Source organism: Anguilla rostrata, chromosome 6 (assembly GCF_018555375.3).
Source record: "Anguilla rostrata isolate EN2019 chromosome 6, ASM1855537v3, whole genome shotgun sequence".
Classification (NCBI taxonomy): Eukaryota; Metazoa; Chordata; class Actinopteri; order Anguilliformes; family Anguillidae; genus Anguilla; species Anguilla rostrata.
This window is the reverse complement of record NC_057938.1, coordinates 45,934,190-45,958,305: the sequence shown is the minus strand read 5'-3', so window position 1 is coordinate 45,958,305 and position 24,116 is coordinate 45,934,190. Positions and strand designations below refer to the sequence as shown.

At 45.2% G+C, this 24,116-nt stretch overlaps 2 protein-coding genes and 1 long non-coding RNA gene across 7 annotated transcripts in view; 1 reads left to right on the top strand and 2 right to left on the bottom strand.

Annotated features, from left to right (window-relative positions):
• tab2 (TGF-beta activated kinase 1 (MAP3K7) binding protein 2) overlaps positions 1–8,428 on the bottom strand; it is a 40,366-nt gene extending 31,938 nt beyond the window's left edge. For 3 of the 5 annotated variants that reach the window (XM_064340007.1, XM_064340011.1, XM_064340009.1), the window contains exon 1: positions 8,130–8,427. The gene's annotated coding sequence lies outside the window, so the exon portion shown is untranslated. Of the gene's footprint in view, positions 1–8,129 lie in introns of all 5 variants that reach the window. The other 2 variants (XM_064340012.1, XM_064340013.1) reach the window with 1 other exon arrangement.
• A 65-nt stretch (positions 8,429–8,493) lies between these two features.
• On the top strand, positions 8,494–9,491 carry LOC135257373 (uncharacterized). Its single transcript, XR_010330641.1, has 2 exons — positions 8,494–8,625; positions 8,936–9,491. It is a non-coding gene; the product is annotated as an uncharacterized LOC135257373 (long non-coding RNA).
• A 4,393-nt stretch (positions 9,492–13,884) lies between these two features.
• Positions 13,885–24,116, bottom strand: part of cdk19 (cyclin dependent kinase 19) — a 47,866-nt gene continuing 37,634 nt past the window's right edge. The window contains exons 11-13 of the mRNA XM_064340006.1: positions 23,595–23,673; positions 21,974–22,219; positions 13,885–19,763 (exon numbers count right to left, since the gene is read on the bottom strand). Coding sequence (XP_064196076.1) covers positions 19,638–19,763; positions 21,974–22,219; positions 23,595–23,673 — 451 coding nt within the window. The 3' untranslated portion in view covers positions 13,885–19,637. The remainder of the gene's footprint in view (positions 19,764–21,973; positions 22,220–23,594; positions 23,674–24,116) is intronic.

The following is a 24,116-nucleotide window of genomic DNA, read 5'->3' as shown; positions in this document are numbered from 1 at the left end:
AGCATTCGGGAGACGAACGCGGTGATTGCTGGACGTAGGAGTGAAAGAGGCTCTGTGAAGTAGTGCACTGGTACCGCACGCCCCGAACACCGGCTCTGGGGTGTTCTGCACAAACTCTGCACAGATCCCAAACACGGCCCTTAACTTGGCTGAAGTGTTGATGTGCATGATGGATACTTTCTGTCTGATCAGTCACCATCTACTGAAGCCGATCATTCAGAAAAATAAAACCGTGCTTTCTACCAGCTTTGCTTCTCCTAGTAATCTATAAATTACCTGTATTCAGCCGCAATACCAGCCTGTAGCCTCCACAGACCAAAATGATAAGTGGGGATGAGGTTGGTTATTATTTACATGGGTGAACTGAGAAAACTAAATTGATGCTGGAAAAGGGTGTTGTTGGTTTGATGGGGGGGGGTCATTAAATATCTCTTTCTTATTGAAAGTGACCTGGGACAGCCCCAGACTTCTGTCTTTCTGTAACTTTAACCATCCTATTTAGAAAAACAATTTTTAAAAAACAATGCTTTAGTATCAAGTGCTTCTACGCTCTACAGCATATAAATCAGGATATACCTGTTCAGGCTGGTCCTAATCATTTCTGAAAAATCTAGGCTCACACAAATATGCTTCACAGAAAAAAGTATCAACTGCATTCTCAGGCAGGCAGTTGACATGGAGTGACTGACCAGTGGATTCACCTGTCCCAGGGCAAGGCAGATTTAAGTCAGCCAGGTTTCCCTGGGTTACCACTGATTTAGCACCTACCAATGACACACCAGTCCTCCTCAGGCTGGTTACTATAAGTGAGGGATGTATATCACCACTGACTGACGCATGCTCTCCAGTAGTCAGCCCACTATGTGGTCTGTAGAGCGCAGAACAGTCACTGGCTTGTGGGCAAGTGCGTTAGAGGAGTGAATTCCCTACAGCCGTAGAACAGCACTGATTTCAAAGGCACAAAAAAACTGCAAACACATTTTTCTGGGTGGTTGGTGGGGGGGGGGGGGGTGTACATGCAAATTTAATTCAGGGTAAACCACTTTCCACTGGATTGGCTGTTGTACGAGTCTATGCAGCTACAAAGAATGCTTTCCTAAGCAAAACGTTTCAACATCCGACATGCAACTGTTGCGAAATAATTCAGACCACAGTATAGGTAAACACCAGTTTCACTTTCTTTCCAAGCGTTCTCCATGCTACAAGTATTATTACATTACATTAACTATTACGTGCGGAATGCTATGGATCACGGAGATTAGCTGCATAAGTAATCAAATGATTTCCAGTTGACTGGTACATCAGTGGATTTTTCTACCATAAGATGAGGCACAAACTTCCTTACGAAGCCAGTAAAAATGAGCAGAAACATTTTCAATGGGATTTCACCCGTGCGCAGCGACCCGATTCTGACGCAAATGGCCACTACGAAAGAAACAATGGCACAAAGACGACATTAAAGAACATGCGTGTGCGTGTCAGCATGTGCGTGTGCGTGTCAGCGTGTGTGGGGAGAAATGCTCAGATGTAAGACTGTGGTAAAGACCATGTAAGATCAGGACGAGGAAGAGGAAGGGAGAGAGTGTGCCCACGCACAAGGACACACCGGCTTGGCAGTCAGCCATTTACTGAGCCCGCAAACACATGAAACCTCGTAAAATATCCTTCTCTTACGCAACACGCAACACACTCCACTGCGGCAACAGATCCCCAAATCAATAAGAGTATCTGGGTATAAATATAATGCAGCGCTCTAGAGTGCGTCAATGTAACTAAACAAACATTCGATAAAAGAGGTAATGATATGACTGATGTGTCCAACTTGCGCCTGATCATTCCGCGGCAAAATGAGGAAGAATGGGCATTTGTACCGACTGATAAAAACTTGATCACCGGAAATATACATTTTATTTGGATTCACTGTTTTGCGGATATTTTTGCCCAAATGTTCAGCATGCTAAAAATCGCAAATGCTGACCCAACTTCCTGAGTGACGAGCGCTTAACTCTGGAAATACTCCAGCCAAACATTACCCAGGCTTCACCGCTACATAACCACGGCCACATTCATGTGTACTTGGCCCAATCTGGAGGTCATGTGCATTTGTTTGCATTTCCATAGCTAGGCTTACCTCGAAGGGTAACTTTACCTCATGCTGCTCCTACATATGTCGCCACTAATAAAAAAGAATAATAAACGGCCCCCCCCCCCCCCACTGTTTTCGTTGCTGTACAGCAGCTCGAGTCAAATGTATTTAAGCAAGAAACAATGAAATTGCACAAATTTGGGTGTAGCCTGACAATAATGAGTTCCTCTAAGATTTCGCCATTTCTGGAAATGAAGTTTAGCGTGAGGGCGGTTTGTCACATCGCTCAGCCTCCAGAGCCCAGAGCAGCTCACGGAGCAGGAGGACAGCCCTACCAGGCGCCGCAGCTGACTGCAGCTGGTCCTTTTGTGTTTACAAGGGCGGGGAAAGTATCATCCACTGCAAGATGTAAGAATAAGAAAAATAGTCGTGGTGCGAAGGTTTGCTGCAGCGCTCCTCGAGCCCCGGGCCCCGTCTCCGCCCTCGTGCCGCAGTGCTGGAACGACCCTCCCCACTCGGTCGGGATCGCTAGCTGCTTCAGACCTTTCTTCCGACTACAAAAAATAAGTCCCCCCCCCCCCCTTCCACCCAAGTGCACTGAGTAGCACATTAGAAAACGAGCATGCAGAACCTGAGCCAAGGTAATCTGAAGCTGATGTAAATGTGACAGAAATCGCGGCTGCGTGGAGGCGCAGCCGAATCTCCGGGCTAGCGTAAACACGTTACAGGCGCCACTCGCTGCTGACCCACTTCACCAAACAGGTTGAGCAACTGAGCCTCGCGTTGTGCAATGATGCTTTTGGATGGCATCGGCAAACAAACAAAAAAAGAAAAGAAAAAAGAAGAAGGGAAAAAAAAAAGGCTCCTTCAGCATACTCGGGACGTCCGGTGAGCCTCGGCCAAACCTAAGCGAGCGGAAGAGAATAACAGCCCGGGGGCTACGGCTGGAGTTGAGTTTACGACCCACCGGCGTGGGGACAGGGGCGATCTGGAACTGGCCGGGGGGGGAGCGGAAGGGACGGGGTCGAAGCGCGGGACCGCGCGACGATGAATCCGAGTCGCCGGGAAGTCCGGCTGAAGCGGTCGAGCGGCCTCGGGCGGCGCGGCACCGCGAACCGGCTCCTCTGCCGCCGCTCGCCCCGGTCGCGCCCGCTCTGAAGCGCGCCCGTTGTTGCGGCCGACGGAAGCCCCTTTTTTTTTTGTCCTCCGCTGCCAGCGACGGATGATATACCGCCTCAGAACCGACGCTTGACAAATGTTGTGATTTCGCTTAGTCGGAGATAACTGGATTACGCTGCCTAACGCGGCGCGGATGTTGAGAGCAGCTAACGCTGATTTATGGGTCCGGCGAGCGGAGTTCGTAAAAAAAGAGAGAGAAATGAACGCAGTTAAAATCCCTTCACTTAATATGTCAACGTCTGCAATACAATTTCATTTTACTTCTTAAACAACTGTCATGCTCCGCAGTCTTCTGGCTCCAATATTCACTCCTTATCGCGCATCGTGTGGACCGTTTAACGAAGCTTTCTAGAAATTGATTTACCTTTTTTAATATTACACAAAGCAGCGCTGTTTTTGTTTACAAAGCTGTGGCAAATTTAAACGGTTGACAACAGTTCATAAGATGCAGCCTGCAAGCTCCGCTTTAGAGCAGTTGGTGGCAGGAATGCAAAGCCCTGTCTTGTTTTCCTAGGAAAGAAGCCCAGCTTTCTTCTGGCTCAAGATAAAGACAACATGCTTTTCGGCCTGTCATACAGCAGGTGTGCCTGGAGTGAGGAAATCATGGTTTCCCCCAAGTTAAATTGCATTTGCAAGAGAAAAATATTACATCCCCTTGGTTTTGTATTAGTAGCTTAAAAATTGAAATGGACACAATCACTTAATCAAAGCACACAGAAACCAGCACAGGAAAAAACAAGCAGCAGTGCCTGAAACTAAGGTCGTTTTTTATCCACTTATATCCATTTATCCAACATTATAAATAAACAGTGAAATTTCACAACCATTTTTTTTTTTTCAATGGAAAAATACAAGCGCTTCATGACGTGGCCAGAGCCGCAAACAAGATTCACAAACATTCAATTAAACTGTGACAAATATTTAAATATGGAAGTACGTGCTGTGCATGATGCTAGCTTCATCAGGGTTCCATTACATATTTTCCCCATCTGTCAACATACCAGCTTTCGCAGAAGAATGCAACAGGAGAACAACAGCCTTAGATTATGCCTTATATGCACCGCGTCGTCAAAAAGCAGTGTGCGGCCATGATCGTTTTAACAAGATTACGCTGTAAAACGGACAAAAATAACATCGTAACTAGGCGCTACTAATCTTGTATGTTTGTAGCAATTCACAAATACAAAGGTCTGAAAGGCTCGAAGTGAATTCTTCCAAATTATGGCGGCCTCAGCTTTTCCCTTGTTGTGCCGCAGTAATTTGACCCGTGACCTGGGAACCGAGAGCCAGTCACTCTGGTTGGGGGGGCGGGGGGGGGTTCTTCTAAGAGGGGGATGGGCTAGGACATAAAATCTTCTCCCTGAAACTGACAGAATACCTACCTGATGTTGGTTAACGGCCACTGTTTACAAAGACAAGGGCAGTGTCAGGGCTCCAAACTTTACATGCAGCATGAAAAAAAATGATGAGCTTCAGAACAAGATGAGACAAATACCACATAATTATTAGGTGAAAGGCAAAACCTAGCAGTTCCCGGCAGTGCGTTTCTGATACACGCACGCACGTGATAAATGCACGTTCCAGCTGGGTAGTTTAAAACTGCACAAGACAAAATTGTGATGTTGACTGATATTTTAAATATGAATTTCATCCCTTTAAGTCCTTTAATTTAATATTTAATGCATCATCAATTAAAGAAAAAAAATGGAATGGGAGAAAGATATTGGGGAAAAAACAACCAATGAAAACAGACAGAAATGTCAGGTGATCTAGTCTCCTCAGGTGGACTACAGCAGTTTCTGTATTTTTGACATAAAGAGGGCAGTTACAAGACCGCTTATGACGTCAAGTTTCGCTAATTACGTTCTTCTCGATTCTCGATTTGAAAAGAATACCTGGTGGCTCTGCAAATGGAAAACCTGCAAACTGGTTTTTCCAGATGCCGTCTATTCCCGTCTTGGTAATAATTAACCATACCCATTTGGAAACACGCACCCACCACCTTAAACAACTCTTGTCAAAACAGAGGAGTAAAATAATCTGCGCAACATGATTAAGTATTTTTACATGCGCCTTCACAGTTTCCCCAGTGTCAAACAACAGTCGCAATGCAAAAGAAACTGAAGTTCTTCTGCGCTACGCGGCCAATCAAAACACATTTTCTGCTGGTAATGTTACAGATTTGTAACATTTTGTAACCACAATGACTCCACTAATCAAAGGCTAAACAACAAGCCTGCCAGTTTAAGCTTGCAATAAAAATACAAAGTTTTCCCCCACATCAAAAAGCACCTCCACTTTATTGATATAGTATTTCAGACCTTCCCGGCCATGCAAACACATAAAATATCTGTTAAAGTCCATCTGATGCACTTTTCCACATGTGGCTGTAGACCTCTCTGCAAAACACTAATAACAAAACACAGAGGGTGTTCACAGACCCTTATTGGCCCTGATCAAGTGCTCAGTAAAGACATTGGGCCAATCAGCCCGTCCGAATGTGTGATTTGGCCCTGAATAGGCGCTAATCGGGGCATGCCAAGTACCCCCAAAGAGCGCTAAATCACAATGTCCTGACTGTGCATCCACACGTTTGCCCGTTTCCCAGCACATATGGTTTCGGTTAGGGGTCTGCACCTATAAACACGCAGCCTCGACAGCCCATTGGTCAGGATGTGCGATGTTGACTGCGAGTCAAGACAGGCAAAAGCTGCTAATGAATGATCCCTAACGTCCACTCCCACCCCCACCCCCCACGCCTCACTTCCTACAACTGTATGCACAGCCCACAGACCTGACTGGTCTTCGATGGCAATATTCATACTAGGAGATTAACCTCCGTGTGGTCACAGCAAAATATCACAACCACTTCATAGAAACTGTAAAAAGAGGGAATTTCAACTGTCCCTACGCCTCCTCAGTAATCCAAGAGATAAATGAACCACATTCTGTTTTTTTAATAAAGATAATGGAAATATTGTGTGTGGGGTGGGGAGCTCAGAAATTCACATGAAACAATGTGCAATAAAATCACTGTACACACCCAACAAGTTTTCCGGGGCAATCTTTTTTGATCCACTTGTTTTTGATAACACCAGTTAGTATTAAAATAAGCATAAAATCATTTTAAAATTCTGCCGCATTTGATGATATATGAGATGTTGCTGTTAAGCATAAAATGTGTATGGAAACGCATGGCACCAAAATGAATCAAATGACTCATGAAATAACACTGGTGAAAAAACACTGTAAATTCCAACTAAGTTCATTGTTTACAACAGATTTCCAAGTTCATTCAACCAAAACATGACCAGCTGTATCACTGGGGGGAAAAAACAAAATATGACAAGTTTTAAGTGATTACTGAGCAATCCACTGAACTGATGTGTTTGTCCAGAGTGAATTAAACAATTCAGGGAATCTGTAACTAGGTGAAGCCACAAAATAGCCTTTTAACTAGCTTGCATTGCAAGCTAATTCTCAAATGCTTGCAAACAAATGCATGAACGTTCCATATATGCCCTTTTCAAGGGGTGGCATGTGGATTTCAGTAGGACACAAGTTATTTTGGTAAAACTGACAAGCGAATCTGACAGAAACCCCCATGAACATACGAGTACAATAACTTCCAAGCATTTCCCCCTTTGGTTTGTACAAGAGACGTAGGACAGCTGTCAATTTACAACATTGCTTGCGAGGGAATTGTTTATGACTACCCGCTATAAGAAACAGTCTACTCTGACTACATGCTTTCGGTGTTATGGTTCAACTATGCGCACGACTACGACGCATCCCAGTCTAAACTATAACTACAGCAACCTACAAACCTACTCAGCACAAACGTTTACAAGAGGGAGAGACGTGACGATTGCACAATAGCTAGCAAGCAAGAATCCAGCTAAATCAGGTAGCTACATTAATTTACAATGGCCAATGTAAAGCTGTCAGCGACCTCCTGCCCCAGTTCTCGTCGCAAACTTCGGGGCCTCCTCCACTAGCGAACTATATCACTAGCCCCATAACCTTCTGTTTATTTGGGGACAACGTGGACCGCAAGAAGTGAAAATGACAAAATAGTTAGCATAAGCCATCTAGCTAGTTAGCAAGCCGTTAGCTGGCTATCATTAACACGTTGCCTAATCCAGACAGCTAGAAAAATAGACTAAACACACAGACTAGCTAATCATAATGAGCAATGCTGTTCCATAGTCTAATGTTCACTGAGCGTCTAATTAGCGTCAATGCTTCTTTTACTTACGACCTGCTAAAGCCAGAAGTTATAACGTTAGTTATTCAACAATTGCAGCTAGCTACTCGGCGACTTCTAATCAGCTGGCTTCAAAAAACGTTAGCTATCCAGCTTGACAACGTTAGCTAACTAGTTAGCAATCCCAGTGGCTTCCCTAACTTTTGCACAAGTCCGAGTGGAAAAACACATAGAAACATTCAACTTACCGCCACATAAAGATAGCTAGATTAATGTCGACTCGGAACTTTTTTTATTTTTAAAAGTAGCTGGCAATTTATCAAACTGCTGTAAAATAATTTAAAGTTGAACCTTGCTAGACAGAATAAACGGAAAAGTTGCTAGCTAGCAAGAAACACCATATGAAACCATCAGACTGTTAAAAACTCCACACACCTGAGAACTTATGCTAACATATGCTAGCTAGCTTGCTACTTGGAAAGTTTTTCTTCGGTTTTCTGAAGGGGGGTGGGGGTGGAGGCGGACATATTATTAAAGTTTTATATACGATAAAAAGTATAGCTGAAAGTACCTTTACGCGGCAATTTAAAATCTTATAATTAGCTAACCCCACACCCCAACAGCTACTGTTGGGCCTGTCCCGAAACTTTCTCTTACCGTCTCCGCCGCCGCTCCCCGGGCCACCTTCAACACCCGAGACACCGCCACCGAATCTCCACAGGGCCGGGGTGATGACAGAAAGGCGGAGAGGAGGAACTTTGGAAAGGGGGATGAATAGCACCCTGGCCTGCTCTGTTTTGATGGCGTAGTGGGGGGATACTATGCCGCAGCCCCCCGCTGTTTCAGAGACTCCGGAATTCTTTTGACAGCTCTTCTTCTTTATCCCCCCTCTACTCCCCCCTATTTTCTCTTTTCCTTCCTAACTTCCAACAGATACGAATCAAAATACTGTCACACAATATGGCGGCTGCGCTAGCAAGCACCTATCGCGAGACTGCAAAAAAATTTAGACGAGGGGAAACTACTGGTAAGGAAGACGGGGAGGGAGGCGAATGGTTGGTTTCCTCGCTGGGTAACTGCGTTGAGAACAGGGTAGAAAATTTCCTCTGCTGTTCGAGTGGAAACTACCACTAGATACGTGGGAGGACAACAGGTGGGAGTATTTCTGGGACGCCAAGCAGGTCTGACTGAGTCCAAAGAAAACTGAAGCATGTCGGACTAGACAGTTTTGCTATACTAGTAGCTGCTCCACAATGCATGAGCAATGCAAGTACATAATCTATGTTGACAACGAATGCATGCAGAGGAAAAAATACAGTCATTATTCTGTCCTAATTATGAGAGTGTTCATTGTCTCCCGTATCTGTCGTGTCAAACTAGTAACTTTTATGACGACCATTGCTGTATTACTGCAATATAGGTATGAATGATAATCGTGAACGCGTTTTCGTTTTTTGATGTAGCCTGCCTACCTATTCATATCACTACTGAAGCCTACTAAACAGGAACCATTGGAATGACTGGAGAACAGGTCGGAATGTGGTTCAGTAAAGGAATATGAACTACTGAAAACATAGGGATGAACAAGGATCCGATGTAGTACAACGTGTATTACAAAATATGAATAAAATAATTGCAGATTGTTGATTGCCTGTTTCACAAATTACCAAACTACTATATACAGAAGCACACTGGCACTACGCAAGGCCCCCTTATGAGTTTGGAGATCATCCACGTACTTTGAGGGTCATCTTGTCTTGAAAAGAGTGAGAGGTCCAGTGCCGAGGGAGTGACTCACTGCTCTGGACAGAGTGTTTGAACGTTTGGAATGGAATTAAAGGTTGTGTGGATACTAACACACTGATAAACACATCCCCAGTCATGCTTTTTGTCTCGATTAAAGTAACACGTTTACATGTTTCATGTTGTTGCATGAGATACGTATATAATAAAATAAAGCTTGCTTGGAAAATATTTGTTCAGAGTATTGCAGCCTAATAAACAACTGCATGTGAAAAATCACTTTCTTTATTACATCTGGCCTTATCTCACTGAGTGACACAAGCCTGCTCAACTGAAGCTCACATGGGATTGAAGTACCAGCCTCACTCCCTGTAGGACTCCAAGACTGAGGGAACATATGAACCCCAGAATCTTAATCATAATTTAGTTGTTGTATACTAAATCGCTGCAACTTTAAAAAGTAAATATCAAGTTTTTCATGACAGATATAGTCACAGATATAGGTGTACAATCCTGAGGAAGTTCATTCCACAGACAAAAAGAACAAACTTTCCAGTAATTTTTCATAACTTATTGCTAATGCCTGACTATTCTCATGCGATTACCTTTTTTTGCCCTTAAAATTAATTTGCATTATCTCAAATAACTGGGCCTCATACATGTAGTGACATCTATGAAGTGAGGAAGGATATTCTTGTTAAAGCAGGAAGAATAAGTCATTTCAGGCCTCCATTTCAGGCTGTTTCAGGCAATCATACAATTTTGTCTCCCTGGCATGACACAACATATAACCGGCAGAACATATAACTGTCCACACAGCCTGACAGCCATGACAGTGGTCACACCCAGTCCATCATAGCAGTGCACTCAGTAGATTATAAACGTGTGTCCAATGTGCAGGAGTAGGATGTGTGCTTCCATTTTCAGGTTGCATTGCAAAATATGCTTTTTTGTGTCATTTATCTGTTAAATTGGATGGTTGAAGTAGCCTGTGAGCACATCGTAAACAGGTGTCCTGCTCAAGAAATTTACGGCTAACTGATTTGGACCAAGACCGATGTGGACCGAGACTCTTTCTCTCCTGCATTAACCGACACTAAGTGACAAAACAGATGCTTGTGGGAGTTTTCTCGTGAAGTGACAGCGCATTTGCTCAGAGGACAGAGGGGAAACACAAGGCGTCTCGTGTCTGCGTAACACAGTGACTCACGCACACTCAGACCCCTCCTATTCCGCAAACACTCTTTGACTGACCGAGGAGCACTGTCATGTTTTTGAAAATCCCCGGCATGAAAATGGAAATAGTCGATATTTTCCATGTAGAGATAGCCTAGCACAGTTTTTGTTGTGTGTTCACAAAATGTGCATTTTGTAAGTCCCCGTGGAAGAGCATGCAAGTTTGGGGGCATGACAAAAAAATAAATATCCAAAGGCAAATGTGGGGGGGGTTGTAAACCTCCACCCCTGGCGCCCTGAAAGATTGGTCTCCCACACTGCTGAGGTGTCAGGTCCGGGTGAAATGTGTGTTTGCGTGTGTGTGTGTGGGTGCGCTGGGGTGTCAGACTGTGACTCACTCCCAGATTTGTAGTAACAGCACATAACATTCTGTGTCTCTCTATCAACAGTTGTTTTACAAAAGCCCTACTGATAGTACACAATATGCCCACAGTCCTTGGTATCATCAGACGGTTGAAAGATAAGTGTACAGGGTGAGACACACGGAAATTGTTGCTATGACCATGCAAGAATTCACAAATACTGACACCTTATTTGCTTATGGAGCTCATTGATCATAGATACAATACTCCCTTCTGACTGCCTTCACAGGAGTTGAGGCTTTCCTTCCTTGTGTCTGGTATGAAGAAAAACCTTTTTCTCACGGTCTGGAGGTATCGCGTGTCAGACCTGAGACTTTAATTTGCAATGCCTTCGGGTCACGCGTCATCATTCAGTTTTGTGCAAGCCCCTCAGAATAGGTATTGCTGAGTCGCGACAATAAGGATGAGACAGTGCAGGGCGATGTGTGCAGGGGTTGGGCAGGGGGGCAGGAATGCAGCCCCGGGCCTGAGCGATTAGCAAAAACGAGGGACTGCAGGACTGGCCATGCCAGTCACACTGAAAACTCACACTCTGGAGTGCACTACGAGTCTCACATAAACTGTAGCAGAAACAAAATACACGGCACCATTGATTTACATATCATTGTTTTTTGGGTCCTATTTGTGGATACGGAGGTGTTTTATCCATCACAATTACAACCACAGACCAAACGCTGATGTAAAATTAATTTTTCTCTCCCCAAATTTAGCCAGTCGAGTCACTGCAGTACAGCTGAAGCATGCATTTTCCTACGATGAGCCACCCATGAGCTAGCAACTATTTTCCACTCCACACACCTCTGAGTACAACAGAAGAGTTAAGGACAAGCAGAGGAGAGGTGTATCTATTACGGATGACAACTAGTTGCCTGTGGGTGCCAAGAATATCATTGGGAGACACCAATGCAGTGTTCACCCCAGGAACTCTGGCTAACTTACCCCCACCTTACACCTGTTAGAGCAATGCAAACGGTCCTAAATCTTGGCCATAGATAACATAGACAAGCCTTGAATCCGTAATATCACAGTTCAGGTTTTGCCAAAACAAATGGCTTCTTATTTGGGGCATTCAGTTTTCTTGTTGATTAGTATCAGTCCTAGTACAACAGACAATGAAACTTCCATGAAGGTTCCAGTCAAACTTGATTTGATGTTGGGTAAAGGTTTTCCGTGTCTCAGCTATTCATTGTATTCATTCAGCCAGTTCATATGAAGGGTTTGTGTGAATCAAATATGCAGGAGAGAGAGAGAGAAGTTTTACAATGCCAGGACTCGAATCACGAGCAGAAAAAGCTGGCAACAAGCATTCGAATAGCCGCTAGGCTAGCGACCAAGTGCCGCAGATTTACTCGGGTTTCACACTGGGCCCCAGTATTCACATTCTGCGTGTAGCGATGAGCGCTCTATTTCTGTGGGTACGTGTGAAAGCACTCCGAGCTTCAGACCTCTGTCGGCGAGCCTCGGTCAGCCTGACCTTCCGAGGAGGGGGCCTGCATTCTTTGCCGACCCGGGGCAGCGGTGATGGAAGACAGGGCTGGCTCCCGCATCTCAGCGGCCTGGGAGGAGTCCACAGGCAGCATGCTCATTCCAGGATGCTCCACGCTGGGCTTAAGACACCTTGCCTGACCCACCAAGCCACGGAGGCAGAAGTTAAAGAGTCTTGCCACGACCTTGGCCCGTGGCTCAGTCCACGGGACAAGCTTTCGACGGACTCGTCCCCCCCGGCTGATGTACGTGCGCGGGTGTCTTATCGTAAGAGCGCTAGAGTTCCAGCAATGCCCCGTGTCCTCCCGGTGACCCTGATAACACAGGTGGGGGCCGTGGCAGCACCAGAGGGAAGGCCTCTCGTAGGGTCGTCGAACAAGGGGTGTGGGGGGTGTGGAATGCGCCCCCCCTCCCCCCCTCTCCCCCTCTCCCCCTCTCTGTTGCAAGAGGAGGCTTTTTTATGGGCCCCTCCACACCGTCTGACCACCCGGGCCTCGGTGGTGCGGGCAGTGTGGACAGTAACGGGGGGGGCGCTCACCCGGGGGAGGGGCATCTCGAGACAGCGTGGATATGTGCTCACATGTGTGTTAATGCATTCTGCGGCAATGCCTCCAGCTCATAAATTTCTCTAAGTGACGGGAGTAATAAGTTAGGGGCTGTCGGGTTCACTCGGTGCGTTCTCCACGGACGCCTTGGCTGATGTCAGCGCTTGGCTTACCGGTTCTCGTTTGGTTTCTCAACGTCTTTTGCAGCTATTTATCACACCTATAAAGTGCTCTTGAATGTGGCACTCGTTTGATGCATCAGGCAAAATTACACTGATATAAAGGCAGTTCAGTCTGTAGCATGTGGTTGGAACCTCTAGGAAGCATAACACAGATGAGAATGTATTTTTTATTTTGGGAATTTCAACCAAATTTCCCTTAAATCGGGTATGAATCTTCAAAGCCTTCACTCCAAATAAACACCTATTGAGGAATAGGTAAAATGATTGTTATAGTATGCCTGGGTGATAATTGGCATGTTATTTTTAAGGAGGGTAAATGGCTAGGGGAGATTGCGCCGCTTGTTGTGCTGCAGCATAAAGATCAAACAGTGACATCTAGGGGTAGAACCATGGATCTTCATTTATTTTTCTGCTCCTGAATTATTTACAACTTTACTGCACAATCAGCATTTATACATGTTCTACTGCTGAGTAAAGTATAATAATATGAAAATGAAAATAGTGATAGCAGAGTTATAGCAGAAATGATTAAGGTGAAAAACATTAATGGTAACATGGTCACCATCAGACTGTTAGGCCATGGAAGGATCCCTTCCCACCAAAATCAGAAAATAATACCCAAAATACAATTTAGCTTCAGGATCGAACTGTTTGTTGGAAATCGTCAAAGTCGCTGTATTAAACAATCACTCTCAAATGGTTCTATTAAGAAAATTGTGATCTAAACAAGATGGACACATGGCAAAAGGTCTCTTAGCTCCTCTACATACCTCATACCATAATAATCTGGCAGAGGAGAATGCACTCCAGTCCACTTCAGGCAATATTGTAGGAAGAAAAAAGAAAGACACTTTCCATCTGAAGCAAAAGAGATTTATTACAATAGAGGATATAAAATAAATATACATGACTTTTTCTCATTTAACAGTCATTTGTACAGTGAAATTAGGACAAATTAGCTAGAAGCAGCCGTAGAGTATAAATGTTTTTCGTTTTATTCCTGCACTGTGCTATTCTCATATTGCCTTAAGAAAGCTATGGAAACACAGTACATGTTCTGACCATATGCTTGTTTTGCGCATATGTGTGTATTTGCACACATAAAACACACCTACACAGAGACTGGACAAGAGTCAACAGACACACGGGCTTGCAAAGTAGCCATGTTCACGGGGGGAGTTTTAAAACTGTACCCCAGAGGTACACTCCACTCCATACAGTAGAAGACACCTTATTTTAACGTGGAAGTAGCCTACCTTTATTGAAATCTACACGTAAACCTCAAAACTGTTTGCAACAGGAAAAGAACGATAATGTAAAAAAAGATTTTAAATAATAAAATACACATTTTTTTCTGAAATAGTTTAGATCATAATTAGAGCCTTATATTAATAAGATCCACTGATAAGGGGTTACTTATATAAGGTTCACAATTTTTGGAACAGAAAAAATAAACTCATATAAAGCACTTAGCATACAATAATCATTTGTATAGGATCAATCAGATGTCTTTTAAAAAAATAAGACAAATGTGATTATAATGTGCGGAATTCACTGCAACTTAAGGAACAATGAAGGCGCCACTTCCTGGAAATGGGTTTAAAAATGAAATGTTGTCATGTGCCCTTTACAAGCCGGCTGTCTGTTCGAGTCTCTGCACAAGTAGTCTCTGTACGTACTGTTGAATGAGTAAAGTAAGTGCTAAAGTTTTGGATTGGAAAAGACAAGCACATGCAACATACATACACTAAGAAGGGAAATGTGAACAGGTGCAGACTTAGAAGTGCACTATCATTTATAGATGTATACTATAGTGAGCCTTTATATATCTATACATGTATATAAAAACTCCTTAAAAAGAGCATTTTTCTGGCCCTATTGTCTTATAACTGCCATACTTTTAGTGTCTAAACAAGACATTAAAAACAAACAAAACATTAAATAGTATTCATTTACCACTAAATATTTCAGCAATAACAGTGCATTAAGGACAATTATCATAGCATTACGTTTCAATGAAGATTTCTTAAAATGTGATCTTATGTACAGCATTTCAAACTTACTGTTACTGTATTTTAATGACGAAGAGGACAATATTAACTTGAAGAGACAAACTTAACATTTCATTTGCTATGTTGGATTTTTTTTTTCTCTTCCTAATGGTGACTGAATGACTGACATCAAGAGTGACATCTATCTGCTTGCTGCCGCTGTTTGAAATACATTAATCAAGTTCTGCAAAAAGACACAAACTGGTAAATGAAAAAGTAAAAAAAAACAAAAAAAAAAAACAACCTCTACTGAGAAGGCAAAATGAAAAACATGTCCTGAATGAAGTATTAGACGGCGACCTCGAGGTTAAAACACTCAGACTTAAAAAGGCACTGTCCACACATTAAAATATAGTTTCAGTCCAGTAAAAAAGAAGAAGAAGAAGAAGAAGAAGAAAACATGACGATGAGAGCGGAATTCACTGCTTCCTGATGACAAACAAACAAGACCCAGATAGAATAAGCTGATAGATGAACCACGACGGTGACGCGCCTAAGATAGTCAAGCAAAGATCGTTTCTATCACCGGCAAGACTGTCAGTGTCCTACTGTACAATATCAGAATAAGTCCACGCGGAAATGAATTACTACAGTAAGCATTAGACTACCGAAATATTGATATGATTTTGCTTTTACAGCGCAAAATTATGTTTTTTTATTTCATATGCAACGGACCTGACAGGCAAGTGCACTGTAGTCTCACAAATCATTTAGCGATGTGGGTTTTGTCAGACATAGGTCCAGTTCGTGTCTAAAGTCTCCTTAATGCAGTAGAAATATCATAAAACACGTATAAGTAGGTTTATATATGGAAATAATAAATATGATTGTATACTATCCATATACATGCTTTCTCATAGAACATTTCAGTTTGAATATAGATATTGTGATGCAATGTCTAACCAGACAGGAGATGATGCTAAAACGAATGCCAGGTTCTATCATTCACTACTCAGCTGGAATTATACAATACAGAATGGAAAATTCCACTTAAAATCATTTAAAAACCAATGAATCTTCAACCATATGAAACCAGTGATTTTCATGCCCCAAAAAAACAAAACAAAACAAAACAAAAAAACAAAACATGAGGCATTACACAAGTACTGTAAAAGCTTTTCTTTTTCTTTTGCATAGGAACTGTATGGATTTTATTACCTCACCACATTCAGTGGAAGCCACATACAGTATAACACTTTAAAACCTCGCTTAAGTAGAGTTTTAATTCAGAGCAGTATATCAGTTACACACTTTGCTCTTTAGCCGTACTTTAAGCATAGAAAAGAAGTTTGGCAAAGAACCCCGGAAAAGCTGCTGGTTCCATTTCCCAGAATACACCACAGTTTTGGAAGGCTGCTGCAATACCTGGCCTTTGTGCCTGACCAAGGGGAAATTCAAAACAACAACAAGTAAATAAAAAATAAAAAAACAACACTAACAGTAACAAATCTTCATATAAAGGAGATATATAAAACAGTTTGGATCACTGTTCAGAAATCCGCTTGAACAAGGAGCAGTGCCTTTTTTTCCTCATCTGGTGTCCTGGCATTCACCTCAACTCTCGCAGTGCAGATTCAAAAACCTCCAAGCACAATATTGCTAGGCTTCCAAACGTCGCGTGGACGTTTGTCTGCGTAATACTCATAAAAAGATCTCGTCAGCCTGTACCTGTGTGGTCAACTGTTACTGTAGGGGGGAAGGAGAGAAGATTCATAAACATCATTACAAGAGAGCGTTCTCAGCCAGTAAACGCACAAGAACGGATTAGGTAGGAACATTAAACGTGTCGCACACGGTCACTGCACATCTGTGACAGGTGTTTTAACTGAGCCTGGTCGACACGGAAACCTTCCAGCGATCGCACGTACAGCTTTTGTCCCGTCTCGAAAGCAAGTACCTTTCGTTTGTCGCTGTGACGCAGCACCACGACGCAATGTAAGCAAACTGTTCCCCTCTTAAAACGAGTGCCATTTCAAGAACCTTCAGGAGAGAGACAGTGTTCATAGTTGGTGTGTGCCAGTTGAGTACGGCTGGTGATTTCTGCACAGCTCAAAGGCAGTTTAAAACAGTTTACAAACATTGTCTTCCAAAAGGTCATTGTGATCCTGGTTAGTGAGTAGAAAGGAGGGAGAGAGAGAGACAAAGAGAGAAAGATATAAATAGAGCGAGAGAGGAGAGAAAAAAGAGGAGAAAAACAGTGAGATAGAGAGAGAGCGAGTGAGAGAGACAGCCCCAGTTTTGTGACGGACAGATAATATGTCACTCCTACTGTCGATTCCACCACCACGCAAGAACACACCCTTTCGGAGTACTCTGGAAAGACTGCAGGAGTGAGAAAGAAAGAGATGCGAGAAATGCTCAGTTCCATAGATGACCACTAGATGTCCCTGCCGCACAACTTCCTTGTTTCCTGGTTGGCAGACTATCACGAGGAGGGAGGGGGTTTGGTGGTGGTGGCGCAGTCATATCACATCTCAGGGTTATTAGGTCACACAGTGCGGCTCCAGTCGGCTACTTTTCACAGGATAAACAGCACAGTGGAGAGAGGTGCCCTCCACTGTGCCTGCTGAAAAACTCAGCGCTCAGTCAGGGGTGGAGGAAAGCAGAGAAGCAGAGGCAGAGGGGAGGGTCCCTTAGCCGCTTCTTCGTTCCAGGGCCTCGCGGAGGTCAAAATCGGCAGTGCAATCCCTTAGACTGAGTACGGAGAAAAACGCATTCAAAAAAAAAAAAGAGGTTTGAACAACGATGACAGAATCGCGATAACACAACCATGAAAGAAACCGCCGGGGAGGTAACAGTCTGTGGGAACGGTTTAGAAACAGTTAGCTGCTTTTTTCTGGTGATGTGCATATTGTGTGACCTTTGACCCCTCACCCTCCCCCAAGCCGCTGCCTAAACAGCTGACCCACGCCGTCCGCACGGTGCGCCTCTGTCCGACGTCACGCTAACGACAGGCACGCAACGAAAGTCGGGGGGGGGTTTTAAAAACGTTCATGCATTAGTGAGAACTGCCTCGCCAAATGTTCTTGTACAGTGATTGGAGGATTTCCGTTTCCTTCCCACAAGAAAAAGATCCAAAATTTTTTTTTGGAAAAAAAGGTACTATACAGTTCTGTAAGATAAATGACACTCCGTTTTAGATGCATGGTTAGTGTGATGGATCCAAGGGGGTCTCGGTGGTGGTAGAGGCTGCAGAGAAACAGACCCTGTTACTGGGGTCACACAGAGAGTGTGCACAAGCTCTCCTCCCACTCCACTCTCCGAAACTGTCCTAACCTATATGTACAGGTGGCTAAAATTCATTATAAAACAAACTCTAATAACACATTTATATAGACTGTATGTTTTATATTCCCTGCAATGACATCAGCCGGGCAGCTGACATTCCATCTGTACAAATGCATTTTCAAAATTGAACCGCAGAAGAATTCCAAAAAGCTTGCTTCTTCTGTTTGAAATCGGTTTAAGTGTTGGCTTTGATTTTGTTCCTTTTTGTTTAGATTTTTATATTATTATTATTATAATCATTATTATTATTATACATTTTCCTTGTTGAGATAGAAATCCATGATGGGTACTTTACTGTGTGAGAAAACCATAAATGTAAAGGGCTTTGCGTTTCCCATCACTGTTCAATATCGAAAAATATTCACCAGAACAAAGGCTGAAGTAAACTTGAAAACTCTACAGAGTGCACAATGTCTCTTCTTAAACAAATAGAAAAGGTGCGGTATATTAATGAACAAAAGCTGCAATTCTTCCTCTTGAGGAACACGTGTTTTTAAGTGCTATGGTTCTGAGAACATTGTCTTTGTGTAGCAGGGTTTTTCCAAGAGGTTGTACCTGACCCTTTCTTCTTTTCTTTAGTCCGTATATTTGCTTTCTTTCTTCTTTTTTTAAAATAAAGAAATTATTTTGCTACCCTTGGGCTTAAGGGTAAGGGAGGGTTTGTTTTTTGGTTCCTATGTTGAGTATGCCTTTGTATTGCAAGAGCCCCGCGTTAGGCCGGGCTGAGGCCCACATCGGAGCAAGGGCAAGGTTCGGGAGGAAGAGGGGGCTCGTCCTGAGAGGGAGTGAGGATCTGGAAGAGTCAAATGGAAGTGACGGCTTTGCCTAAGGGGGAGGGGACTGACGTGAGCGGGAAGAGCAGGTGCGGAGTGAGGGCGGGGCTTGTGTGGGAAAGGTGGGGCTTGAGAGAGGGTGGGGCATGTGCAGGGAGAGAGGGTAGAGCATGTGTGGAGAGAGTAGGTGGGGCTTGTATGTGAAAGGTGGGGCTTGTATGGGGAGGGTGGTGGGGCTTGTGTGGGAGTGGTGGGCATGGTTTGTCTGGGGAGGGTGGGCAGGGCTTGTATGGGGGAGGTGGGCATGGCTCATGTGGGGAGGGTGGGTGGGGTTTGTGTGGGAGGGTGGGTGGGGCTTGTGTGGGGAAGGCGAGTGGGGCTTGTGTGGGGATGGTGGGCACGGATTGTGTTGGGAGGGAAGGAAAGCTAAATTGCAGGCAAAGACTAGGAGGTGAGGGAGAGACTTAGGTAGGAGAAAGGGTGAGACCTCCCCAGGGCCCTCAGTAGCGATGTGACTGGTGGGAGTACTGGGAGCTCTGCTGGGAGGAGGATGAGTATCCCATGGTGCTCTGGGACTGGGTAGAACCTTGGACGTTGCTTTGGTAACCAAGGCGGGAGCTGGAGTGCTGAGAAGATAAAAGAAGAAACTTTCAAAAAACAAGAATCTCAAGCACTCACAATCATCACTCTTACTACTGTTTGTGATGACCTTGTATTGAAGTTTGTACAATGACTTGTTTTTCACATTTTAAATAGGATAATAAAAATAGTGCCTAACCTACGGTGTAAGTGAATATATTTTTTTAAATAAAGAACAATTTCAAATAAACAGACCGTTATGCAATCCGCTGTTACTCTAAAAGGTAACCGTAGAATTTAAGAGGCCCTACAGCGAAACTAAAGTGGCAATCTTGACAAATTTCGGTGAAACTAAGGTATTAGCAGAGCTGGGCCCTCAAGCGTTGACCTCTGATGCTCCTTCACTGAAAGAGCACAGCCAACTAACTCTACAAAGAATGAAGACGGTCCACCTGCCACAGCGCACTCACAATTAGACTGGAAAAACTGGAAACAACAGGAGAACACCACAAAACACACATCGACCCCCCTCAATGCGGTTAACTTATCTGGACAGGCCTCTGTAGCCCCAGCACACAGCTGGACTGGGTCTAGACCAGATGATGGTGTGACCAAGGCTCACGATAACCGAACCCCACGATAACTGAACCCCACGTTGACCGAACCCCATGTTAACCAAACCTCACGTTGACCGAATCCCCAGTTAACCAAACCCCACGTTAACCAGAAACCACATTAACCGGACCCCAGCACGTGGATTCCAGAGTGGGCGTGTGCAGCTGGGGCTGCCCCGGACTGAGCCGCTCTGACACGGTTATGCAAAGGGCATGCCTGAACACGACTCCCCTGCCCTGAGGGACGCTGTCCCGCTCGGCCCAGGTGTTCATCGGTCATGAAACGAAAGGACTTCTGACCATCTGAGCTCTCATTGGCTGACCCCGGGGGCCCTGCCATGACCCTCCCATGGGGAGGGAGGGAGGGAGGGGCAGAGAGAGAGAGAGACAGAGAGAGAAAACAGGAGAAGCTCATAGCGTCCTCCGGGGCCCGGGTCGCCCTGTCCGCGCGATGGCCTATTTATACTCACAGGCAGAGAAAGCACAAGAGAGGTGCACTCTGGGATAGCATAGAGGCTAAGCGATCAATGAAAGGGAAAGTGGGCCGGGGCTGACCCCCCCCAACCACCCCCCACCCCCCACACCGGGACAGATATTTATACACTTGCTGAGGCCTGATTTTGGTGCTCGCAGCTGTCCCGTTGCAGGCATGGGTCCCGTCTAAATATAGCGCCCACTCCGCACCTCCCCCTCCAGCGACAAGTTTTCAGCAACGAACAAGGGGGCAGCAGAGGTCCGGGGAAGTCAGTGAACGCCTCCCTCTCTCCGCACCTCCCCCCCTGCTTCCCTTCCCTCGCTCTCAGACTCAGCTTTCCCTTCTCTCCCACACTCCCCCGGTGACTTTGTTACCGAGCCCCCAGGGCCCCTGATAAGGCTGGTTCCCTAGAGAAGTGCCACAGCGGGGGGGAGGGAGGAGGGGAGGAAGCAAGGTCGCCGCGTTTATCTGAAGCCGGGCGCAGAAGACGGGGTCGCCGTAACAACATGGGCCCGCTATCGCAGGTTCGGAATTCTGGAGCGCGTTTCAGTCAGGGTGGGAGGGGGCTAGGGGGCAGGGGGGGTGAGGGGTTTGGGGGTGTGTGAGGGGTGTGTTTCGGTTGAATGACGCTGCCTCTGCCTCTCTGGATTGCTCTACGCCCAGGTTTACGACCCTCAGCTCAATTCGGCCAAACCTTTAAGGACAGGTCAGCCTGTTTTCCTTCGACGTGAGTTACGATCAGCAAAAGACACATTTTCGCATGTCACTTTTCCAATTGGCAATTAAATGGCGAACTAGAATATTTGAAAGGAATGATATTTCACGTGGAATTAACTTTCGGTCTTCAACGAAGACGAGTTCTGTCCTCATGCCAGAGTGGATATTTAGGGATTAGGCATTATGTGGGCCAGAGGGTAAATGTAACAGGTTTTCCTGCTACAGCAGGTGGTTTGATGTTGTTTCTTAGCACAGAACCCTTTGAACCCTCAGCATTCCAGAATGCTAAACCATGCTAAACAATGCTAAACTTCCAGTTCAAATTTGTTCTTGCGCTCTTGTGCAATGAAATAAACGCTGAATCAACGTGAAACGCAGAATGGGATTCCACCGGGTGTTGTCGTGTTGATCTAAGAATCCCGTAGGCCTAAATTGAGAGAAAAGGGGGTACCTGGTACTCTGACTGCAGGACCCCGGTGCCTGAGGAGGCCCCCGAGGGCCCGATGCGAGGTTTCTTGTTGGGGGGGCCCTGGTCCTGGCCGTGCTGGAGCCCGCTCCCCGCCGTGGCCCCCGCGGCCCCCGCCGTGCCGTTGGTCTGGGCGGAGCTCTGCTGAGAGGGGGCCTGCTGCCCCGCGGTCTGCTGCTGCGTCTGCGCCTGCGTCTGCGCGGTCGTCTGCTGGTGCTGCTGCGTCTGGTTCTGCGCGGAGACGGCGACAAGACGGTGAGGCGGGGGTGCAAGGCGGAGCTGTGCTCAACAGTTGCCTGGACCGAGCTGTGCTCAACAGCTGCCTGGACCGAGCTGCGCTCAACAGCTGCCTGGACCAAGCTGTGCTCAACGGTTGTCTGGACCGAGCTGTGCTCAACGGTTGCCTGGACCGAGCTGTGCTCAACAGCTGCCTGGACCCAGCTGTGCTCAACGGCCGCCTGTCTTCAGTCAGTTTCTGCACGAACCTTAACGTCCGGTGCACAGCATTTGGATTAACCAACGTCTACGGACGTGTGGAGCACAAAGAAAAGGGCTCTGAACTGGAGAGGGTCACTGCTTTCACGCTCACGCACTCATTTTGCTGATTGGCAGTATGCCAGTCAGGGAATCCTCAAAGGGAAACAAAAAACTCACTGACGCGGGTTTCAACAGGCAATAAAGTAACAGGCAAACGTACTACCCGAAGCCTGTTCTGCAGAAGTGTAATATGTAAAGCGTTTCCTGCTCGACAACAGTAGTTAATATAATGCCAAGCTCAAAGCCAGAGACATGACAGTGTTTAATTTCACTTTCACCGCACATACATATAGTCACTTCAAAGAGTGGGTGGCTAAAAAACATGCCTCTCCCACGTATGCCTACAGTATCAGTATTGCTAATACAGCTTTAGTAATCCTTGAACAGGAGACTTCAAATGCACCAGCTTGCACTTCCGGCCACAAGGAAGGAAGTCTAGAAGTGGCCCGGCTGGTTCGAATGCCATATTTATTTGGTTCTAGCTGCAGGTGACAGTTCATCGCGCCTCAGAACAATTTGGGTTTTCAAAGAGCACATTCAAAATGCAAGTGAGACTATTTTTATTCTCTGTCGGAGAATGCAAAAACATTTCTCCACGGTGCTGGCGTTGTATCTAAATGACGCACTCTTTTTCGTGACTGCAGAATGAAGTCTAATTGTTGGCACTGCCACAGATACCAGCCTTTTGCAGTTATGTCACATAAGAGGCGCCTGCTTAGTGGGGTATGACGTGTTGTCGACGGCAGGCGACCGTAACGCGACTCTCTCCGCTTTCCCTCCGGCCGTCCGTTTAATCGCCGCGCACGCCCCCGCCCCGCCCGAGCGACATTCCGGCGTTCCCTCTCATGAAGGAATTGCAGCAATGCGCGTGGCTGAGTGACTCAGCCTCGGACCGCCGTGCTCCCAGACGCATCTGTTACCTGGAAACCTCCCGTGAAAAATACCGAGCGATCCTGAATTAAGCGATACGGAATTAAGAAACTCTTCATATGGGCCTTCTGAACTCTTAAAAGGCCATAATCATAAGACAACAACAACAATAATAATAATACACCACTGAAGCTTTTACCTTCTCTGTTTTCTCCTCAGGTTCATCCTCATTCAGAAATTCTCTTTTTGGATAGGGTATCTGACATCCAGCAAATACACTGAGGAGAAAAAGAGAATACAAATTGTGGGTTGGGTTGGACTTTCACAGTCTCAAAAAGCATCTCAGGATTCTTGTCATTTTCTGTGTATTTGTCTAATGCACCAGCCTGCTTCAAAGATGATTAATTGCATACAAATGCTCAGTGTAAAATGCCTGGTTTCAAAACTGACTTCACTGACTCCAAAGTGTATATCGTATTTCTCATACCTCCTACACCACTTCCTGACTCTGAAAATAGCCTTTCTGTGTTGTTTGGGTGTGCCTCCCTAACAACACATACTGTGTCAGAACCTACTTGTTAAGTTAGAACCTGCAAAGCCATAACTGACACCATGGCCTTACATTTTAATTCTGAACCGACATTTATAAATGGGAAAACCCTCTCACCAGTTAGGTTAATAACTAACTCTCACTGTTAATATGTAACAGACCAGGCCAGCC